At 43.0% G+C, this 8,907-nt stretch overlaps 1 protein-coding gene across 2 annotated transcripts; it reads left to right on the forward strand.

Annotated features, from left to right (window-relative positions):
• Positions 1–86: 86 nt before the first annotated feature.
• On the forward strand, positions 87–6,835 carry atp5f1d (ATP synthase F1 subunit delta). 2 transcript variants are annotated; one of them, XR_009789493.1, is made up of 5 exons: positions 87–337; positions 1,688–1,841; positions 1,958–2,046; positions 5,573–5,750; positions 6,724–6,835. XR_009789493.1 is itself a non-coding variant. In XM_061780383.1 (5 exons), exons 1-4 carry the CDS (start codon positions 221–223, stop codon positions 5,693–5,695), a joined length of 483 nt encoding a protein of 160 aa, XP_061636367.1. In that variant the 5' UTR covers positions 88–220; the 3' UTR covers positions 5,696–5,707; positions 6,724–6,835. The 2 variants fall into 2 exon arrangements, 1 of the variants encoding a protein (XP_061636367.1); XM_061780383.1 differs by having other exon boundaries at positions 88–337; positions 5,573–5,707.
• Positions 6,836–8,907: the final 2,072 nt, after the last annotated feature.

An 8,907-nucleotide genomic window follows, 5' to 3' on the forward strand; every position in this document is an offset into this window, starting at 1 on the left:
GTCTGTCTGTCTGTCTGTCTGAAGTCCTGTCGCCCTTACTTCCGGTATAACCCATCCCCCGAAAAGACTACATTACCTAGCAGCGCCGCACCGCCGCAAAGCCTTGTGGGTAGGTTACCAACGTCCTTGTCCGCCAAGCGCCCACCGACTGGCTTCGCGCTTGGGATTTTGGGGGTCTCTGTCATTCACTAGTACTTGAACTAAGTTGGAATTGTCCAACATGATGGCAGCAAGATTGCTCCGCCGTTCTCTCCCCGTACTGAGGCAAGCGCGCTGCTACGCCGAGGCTGCCTCCGTTGCCCCGCAGATGTCCTTCACTTTCGCCTCCCCGACACAGGTAGCCGCGGCGTTGAGAATGCTAGCCGGGCCTAGCTAGCGTTAACAGAACAGTTTGCTCAATATTCGGTTTAATGCATTGTCAAAATTTGTCAAAAATATTCGACAGTGTATGTCATTTGTCTGTTTTTCTGTCATGCATATTAATGCTCCATTTTTTTCTTTTCCTGTTTACAATTGCACAATTTGCAGTATTAGCAATGTGTTAGCCTTACCGAGCTCGGTCAACTAGATTCCATTCATTTATTGTTGACCTGCGGTGGAACTAATTACAATCACGTTAGGTTGAAATTATTCTTGTGTAAATGTCATATAAACTACTTGACGATTTTTAAACAATATGACGCCAACTTGACATTTTAACTTAGCTCTCTAACCTTGAGTTCTACTCAATGGACAGTTACACTTAAGTAAACCTGAACTTCTAGCGTCCAATACAAGAGTTGTATGGAATTCATGTCACATCTGAAACAGTAGCAATTGGTGGAGTTGAGGGACCATGCCCCAGCACGGCTAGAAAAAATGGAGTTGTATTGCACGCTCCCATATATTGCCTATAATACCCAGAGCTGCAATCTAGTAGACATTCCAACAGCTTCTTCCCTCTTGCGATCAACTTCTTAAACACCTAACCTATAATTCCATTACAACAAGCTGGCATTTTTTTTTGACTTGAGTTCGTTGTCACATTTCTGTAGACAAATTGACTGTCTGTTGTACGAGAGCGGCTCTAACTACCGGAGACAAATTCCTTGTGTGTTTTGGACATACTTGGCAAATAAAGATGATTCTGATTCTGATTCAAGCAACTTTAATAGCATTTCAAACTCATCGTACAACAATACCTTTATAAAGAAATGGCTGACAGAAGGAAATGCACTGTAAGTGTGAGGGTGCAGGTCTGTATGACACTGCTTAGTATCACACAAAAATAACAATTGCTCCATTTCTCTTATCCAATTTATTATGTCGTTTACTCAGTGATGCATAGATACTCTCATTATTCAAATACATATATTATGAAAGACTAGAATTAGTTGGGCTCTTACTGTACCTTATGTTAAGCAGCTAGGTGTTAGCAGTTGACAAGGTCTTACCTTCCACCACTGCCAATAATCAGCCGGACCATTCTGCAAGTGTTTTGGCCATGTCTTTGGTTGACACGGAAAAAAGCACACACAAAAAAGAGGCAGATTTGCAACAAATAGTTTATGTTCTACAACAAAACTCAGAAAAAGTTAAATTGGCAAGGGTTTACTTTACTGCACTATCAACACCTAGCTGGAGTTTTGTGAAACATCTATAATGTTGACAAATAATTCCCATCATATTTCTCATGTCATATTTGCAGGTGTTCTTCAAAGAGGCCACTGTGAAGCAGGTGGACGTGCCCACACTGACTGGCGCGTTTGGTATCCTTCCTGCCCACGTGCCCACCTTACAGGTCCTGCGGCCCGGCATTGTCACGGTCTTCAGCGACGACGGCTCCGCTGCTAAATACTTCGGTAAAGCAGACATGGCATATAACAGCTAACCCAACCACACCTGAGTGTGGTATAATGTTTTTTATTTATTATTAATGCACCCCCCCCACTCCCGTGCCTCCTTGTATGTCATGTAGTGAGCAGTGGGTCCATAACGGTCAATGCCGATTCTTCAGTGCAGCTGCTAGCTGAGGAGGCTGTACCGCTGGACCAGCTGGACATTGCTGTGAGTGAAATAAAAATGAATTCTAAAAAAAGACATGGACACATTAAGCCTGTGTGTTAAAAGATTTTTTTTTACATTACGTTCACTACTGATGTTAAGATATGATACTCATGTGCCCAAATTTGAGTAAACGGCAAGAGACTTTAGCATAATTGTCCGGCAAAAACAGCATGGAGGAGAAAATTGAGGAATCGGTAATTAATGCCGTGTCCCCAGCTCAGGGTCAAATGATGTACTTGTGACATGGTAAAAAAAAAAAAAAAAAAGGCACTGATACATGGGGTAGGGCCAATGACTGCCAGTCATAGTAACAGGGGGGGTTCTCACTAAGCTTCATGGCAGTGCTCCTTAGACGGGCAACCCGGGCTGGATGACTGCTTGGCTTTGGGGCGCCCCTCTCATGCCCTGCGGCTGGGTGGGTGCATGGGGGGTGGCATTTGGTCCTTGCGGCCTCCTCCGTGTGGCTGGTTGTCGTGGGGCCGGCGGAATGCCCTGGGTCCCTCGGTGTGGGACGTGTCCCGTCTTCCGGGCTGCTCTCGGGTGGATTCCTGGGCCTGATCCCGCCTCTCGATTGTTTGGGTGGGGTCCTCAGCCACCGTGGTGCAGGCATCACAATTACAGGACCCTTGTGTCAGTCATTGTGCATGCGAAACGGTGTCAATTCACTTGCATTCACTTGCACACCCCCCTGGGACTCTTTCGCTGGGTGTGGGGCCACTCACTTATTGCGACAAATAACTCATGAAAATGAGAATTGCTTGGGTATCCCTTCACTCACACTCTCGTCCTTTAGACTTTTATAATTTACAGTCACTCCCACCACACTTCAGTTGTAGAGCCGGGTTCTTCTCCTGTCCTTGTCGTGTCCTGTCCTGTACTGTCCTTCCCTCGCAGGGTGTAGCATTACTGCCCCATACAACACTCATATCTAATGTTTAATTGTTCAAGATATGTAATGATTTACTTTTCTCATCGTTTAGTTAGTGCTTTGTCTTTTGTCTTATTTTCTCACACCCCTCTAGAAACATTTTGTTCGACTGATCGACTCTGATTCTCAATAAATATAAATTATAATACTACGAAACCACAGCGGCAGCTCAAAAACTCCACTGTGACACAGTAAAACTGTTCCACCATAAAAGGGATACAGATCCTCCATTCTGCTTGACCTAACAGCTAAAAAGGACAATCAATCAATCAATCAATCAATCAATCAATCAATCAACCAACCAATAAACCAAACCAAAGCAAAGCAACCACCCTCCCTAAAATTTACAACACCAGTCACAGCGGTCTCAAATTTACAACACTGGTCACAGAAGATCCAAATATGTCCTTTGTTCATAAAAGGTTGGTAAATACTGACTCCAGCTGAGAGTCCCATCAAGACAACTGGAATGAGATCAAAAAAAGGTAAAAACCTACCAAAATGTAAGCAATAAACTGCTGTGCTAAACTCGAAGGACTCATGCTCAGTCATCCATATGACTAATGGGGATCATCTCCAGCTATCAAGACATTGAAACACTCATTAAGACTGGAGCAATACTCTGCTTTAAATGAGTCCACTTATTTCACAGTCTTGTTACGTATTCTATCATCAGAATCATCTTTATTTTCCAAGTATGCCCCCCCCCCCAAAAAAAAAAAAAAAAAAAAATATATATATATATATATATATATATATATAAATAAATGCAATAATTATCTATATAAATAAATTCATAATATCCATAAAAGGTGGTGTACTGATGTGCGCCGGCAGGTTGCATGATATGCTGGTGTCAAGCTTTATTGTAGTTCAATGTCCAAAATTTGGACATTTAAAATTTAGCTTTTCTTAACAAATTGGGTGAAACACCGAATTTACACGCTTTAACGTGTTTGAGAGTCGAGCTCAATTTTTAGTCTGCCAGAGATAACTAAAACTGTTATTTTGGAAATGTGTTGTCTTTGTTATGGATAGCCTTAAAATGGAAAACTCTGCTTGCATCCAAGAAAAACAGTCCAGTGCGACACCTATTATTATAGATTTGAATTGTTTTAATGAGATTTGAAAGATGGGGGTGTCCTCATCTACATTATTGAAGCATTCATAATTACAGGCGTTCGTTCGGGTGTGCCTCCCAGCAGAGATGTGCTCTTTGACAGCAGAAAGTATTCTGTGAACCCCGCAATGACCTCGTTTTGATCCGCCGAGGCGTCTGTGACGACCCGTCCGGTCATCTTCGCAGTTGAACTTGACCGTTTAAATGTCAGGCTTGTTAATGCTCCGCCGCGCTATCAACGCTGCCCTCTTTTTGACCTTGGGCAATGCCACTGTCAACTTCACTCCAAAGGACTAATTGAGCATTTTTTTTTTTAATTGTTTTTTTAATTTTTTATTTTTTTTTAAACCCCCATCCCCTTCTTGGATTGTGCGGCAACAATGTGCACGAGGGACACACCGCTAATAAGCAGGGAAAGGTCATTCACTGTTGAGTTATAGCAGATGTGTCAAATCCCCACTGGGAGACCTTTAACTTCCAGCCTTGTTTGGCATTTCTACTTTCTAATCGCCGCTGTGAGCTTTCAGAGCAAACGCGGCAGTTCTGATTTTTCTCCAGCCGACTTTCGTCACGAGTTGCCTTCCGATAGGTCTTGCTCTGTCCCCTTTTGAAGGTGATCGGTTGTACAAATTTTACCTGTGTCACTGCCGCCAGAATTTGTTTTCTTCAAGTTAGAGGTTTATTTTTTATTTTTTTATGAGGAGGAGGTATTTTTTCCACAGATACGCCTGTTAAATATCGACAAGAATCAATGCATATCCCTGTTAAATCTTATCCCATTATATAAAAATGTAACCACCCTGATCTACAGTTTTCAGCCTTATCGCCCAGCCCTACGACATACAAAAATAAAACTGAGGGTCATGATCGGGAAGTACAACGTACTATTCATTCCTTCTTACTAGAAGTTGCTGTCCCGTTGAACTCCTGTAAGTGTTGGTGGTGTACCGTCAAAAAGGACGATGTTCCCACCGTCTGTGGGGGGAAAAAAACAACTAGTGCTAACGTTGCTTCAACTGTTCGAGATGACTGTAGTAACAGACTGAAGCCGGTAATTCATCCAGTGTTCACATGACTGGTCGAGCGCTATCAGCAGTACCTCTCGTTACCCATGTAAACTGTATGACAAACAATTCTTGAATCATCTGTGATTCAAAACTTGCTGTTAGACTCAAGACCTGTATTCTATGATTCTCTTTCTCTAAATCGAATTATGCCATGTGACGACATAGCAAAGATAGCAATTCTACTTGATTTAGATGTCATTCTCACAAGTGTAGCATATACCCATCTTAAGCCTCGGTGGAGGTCTCTGTGTGTTTGTTTTAGTACAGTGACGAATTGTGTAATGGAGATGTCATGTATTCAAATTAGAAAATTAACAATTGTTTTTCGTAGTTGTATCTCTCTGCAACTGTATTGGCCAATTCTCTTCATCTCCATTCCCCTTTCAACTCACCATTCTTGCTCCTTTGCAGGCTGCCAAGGCCAACCTGGAGAAGTCCCAGGCTGACCTGGCCAGTACGTCAGACGAGATGGCAAGGGCAGAGGTTCAGGTCAGCATAGACGCCAACGAAGCCATCGTCAAGGCGTTGGAGTAGACATGCCCTGCGGTACGGCCCACCACCCAACTTTATCCACCAGTACAGTTCATCTGTATGGAAAAAATACTGTACAAGTTGATTCACACTCACCAGCCACTTCATTGGGTACAACATGCTTGTACAGTTTTGACCTTTACCAGTTTAATCTGTTTTGTGACTGATCTCAAACTGTGAGATGCAGGATGCTGGGCAGATGCTGTGAGGTCTGATGCCGCCGCCATCTAGTGGCGGTGTATATGACGCTCGCTCGGTCCTCAAATTGTCTCTCAACACAAAGCAAACAAATTAACTGAGTGACGACTTGTAACTCAAAAAATTTGCAGGTTGGTGCACTCATGAGTTAAAGAACCACTGTAAAATGCTTTAGAAACATACCTCACTGAGTTTGGTGGCACGATAGCCTATACTGTGTACCCTCGTTATTTGCAGGGGGTAGACTGAGCCGGACCTCGAATAGCAAAAATCTGCAGATAATTGATGGCCCTCATCATTGTGATAGAATTTTTAACCCTGCAAAATTCTTGAATTAGAAGGGATGAGCTCTGCGATTGGCTGGTCACCAGTTCAGGGTGTACCCCGCGTCTCGCCCGGAGATAGCTGGGATAGGCTCCAGCACGCCCGCGACCCTAGTGAGGAGAAGCGGTACAGAAAATGGATGGATGGAAGCAGGGATGAATAAGCGTTTTCGAGGTTGCCCCCCAACAAAAAAGAGAGAAAAAAAGAATCCGTGAATGTTTGTTTTTTTTTTTTTGCTGCCCTCGTTCCCTTCTTGCATAAAATCAGTCTCCTTGCTTATGCCTCATGTCGAAGTAATACAAGAGGCTTGTTCACCTCAGTTGTTGCTGTTTGTTAACATATCTTGTTCCAACTGATGGGGCTTGGTTTTCCACAGATTATGAGCGGGAAAATGAAGATAGGTAGGCTGATTTGACCAGTCAGGGTTACCCAATGAAGTGGCCAGTAAGTACACTATAAGAGATATTTGACAGGTAATCAATGCTTGTTTTTCCCCTTTGTACTTCCAGGTCAACGTGCTTTTTTTGGAGGAACGCCCTTTCAGCATCTTCAGGTGTCCTGTGAATTCCATGCTTGCTTTGTACAGTGGACGAAAAAACAAAATAAATTTACTTGGAATTATCTGGTGACATTTGGTGCTTGTTTTTATTCAACTTAAACCGCTAACCACTGCCTCTAACTAGTTGCTGTGTGGCTTTTCCACCTCTTGGTGGCAGCAGATGTCAGCGAAATGGGAAGAAAGCAAGTACTGTACTGTGTCAGATCATCTGATTATTATTTAACTGACCTTTAAACATTCCTTCAAGGAATTAAAGCACCATTACAACCACTTTGAGATGAGATAACACATCTGTTTGTTATGAACGATGACCTCCCGGGCTTTGCTCATCAAGCTGGAAAAAGACCTCCATTACCCACTGTGGTAAACTGGTACCCTCTCCTGTTTCATAACCACCTTGAAGCCCCAGTTCATTCATTCACGAGCTGGTTTCAAACCAGTTTGTTTTGAATGTCAAGACTCTTGAGGCCCCTCAACACATCGGCGCATGCAATGAAAGCACTTTATTATTTTTTTATTACCAGCCAAACACTCTTGGAGGCCTTATGTGAAGGTTAGGCGTCTTACTTCCTTGTGAATACATAAATGCAATACTATTTTAAATCACGGCATGGACCTGTGGACTGATGTCTTAGATCTGTAGTAAAAATGACCAGTTCTCGACAGCTCATGGGCTGATCCGTTTGTACGCTTTCATCAAAATCTTCAATCTCTTTGTGGGCACGAGTAACACCTCAGACATGCTGGAAGAAACACATCACAAGCAACTATTTAATGCACTCTTATACAAGGGATGTTGATGAGTTCATGTTTAAGTTTGGCTAAGGGGGTGTAGCAAATTGACCTTAAAGACCCTGTAAAGTCAATTTAGTTTTGTTTCTAAATGCATGATACAAGTTTGAAGATAATTGCTGAAAATGTGCCAAAACTACAAATGTAGTACTCGATGGGGAGAAATTCAGCTTTTCAGTTTTCCTGATTTTTGGGCCTGTGTGGCTAAAATGTGTGAATCGCACCCCCCACTATATAAGAACTCAAGCACCTTCGTTCGCATCAGCGATTATCCGCTATTGTGACGTGCAATTAGCTAGCTAGCTACAACTACACCCAGAAAATGCCTCTTCACTTTGGACAGTCTGCTGGCGTGGCTGCTTTAGATCGCCTCATTGTATGCTGTGAGTGTGTGCGTGACACGGAGAGAAGGCGGAAGAGCGAGGGGGTGAAAAATAAAGTCAAGACGTGACAGCCAGCGTGTGGACCAGGGCATCGCGCTGGTATGGTACGATTGAGAGCTCCTCATCACGGCGTGGAAGAGCCCTTGTGACGACCTGGTGGAATATACAGTATTTCAGCCAGCAGATTTATTTTTTCGGTTTTGTAGTTATGTCTAGGCATAAGAAGAATGATACACAGCACCAGAGAGCAATGACTTGATTTTTCCAATTTTAAAGCCTTATTTTATAAGCAGTGCCACATACTCACAGGCAACGTAGCGTATCCTGACGAACGCACATAACAGTCACAGGTAACTGTTTTAAAATGTGTTAAAATGCATGGCTTTTTTAAGAAACGTAGTGAGAACCTGCATTACACATGCCCTTTATTTTTGGGTTAGTGCGAGAGAACATCCCCCCACCCTACCCCCACGGCCCCAAATGACAAATGTCATCCTTCACACATTTCCCCCCCCCCCTCAGTGTCTGCAATGTGTCTTTTTCCCTCCCCTCAAAATAGAAGATTCTATGTCTGGTGCATATGTGATGATTTCCAGATAGCAGTAATAGTCAAATAGCATGACCACAACCCATTTTTTACCCCAGCCCCTCAGTCTGTCATGGATCACATGTGACTGAATGCCTCCAGTCACTTAATTTCACAATTTATCTCTTTCATAAGATGCTCTTTTTAGTCCTAATAAATTATGGGACGCACTTTACATGCCTCGCCGTTGACATTTCACTCCTCGTGTTAGTGTTCATTCATGCAGCTGACAGCACAGCAGAACTGTTTGTTCGCCTGCCGCTATTCTGAAAAGAATGAGATGCTCTAATTGGTAGTGATTATGAAAGTTTTACATAAAACAGAGGAAGGGAAGATTCATCCACAGATAGCATATTTTCAGACATAGCTGGCC

The sequence above is a fragment of the Phyllopteryx taeniolatus genome, chromosome 7, assembly GCF_024500385.1.
Source record: "Phyllopteryx taeniolatus isolate TA_2022b chromosome 7, UOR_Ptae_1.2, whole genome shotgun sequence".
NCBI lineage: Eukaryota > Metazoa > Chordata > Actinopteri > Syngnathiformes > Syngnathidae > Phyllopteryx > Phyllopteryx taeniolatus.

Excerpts from the sequence above, each read along its gene's own strand:
- atp5f1d (XM_061780383.1), top strand. The coding sequence starts at position 221 with ATGATGGCAGCAAGATTGCTCCGCCGTTCTCTCCCCGTACTGAGGCAA. Across the intron at positions 1,842-1,957 it reads CTCCGCTGCTAAATACTTCG|TGAGCAGTGGGTCCATAACG; the intron begins GTAAAGCAGACA and ends TATGTCATGTAG. Across the intron at positions 2,047-5,572 it reads TGGACCAGCTGGACATTGCT|GCTGCCAAGGCCAACCTGGA; the intron begins GTGAGTGAAATA and ends GCTCCTTTGCAG.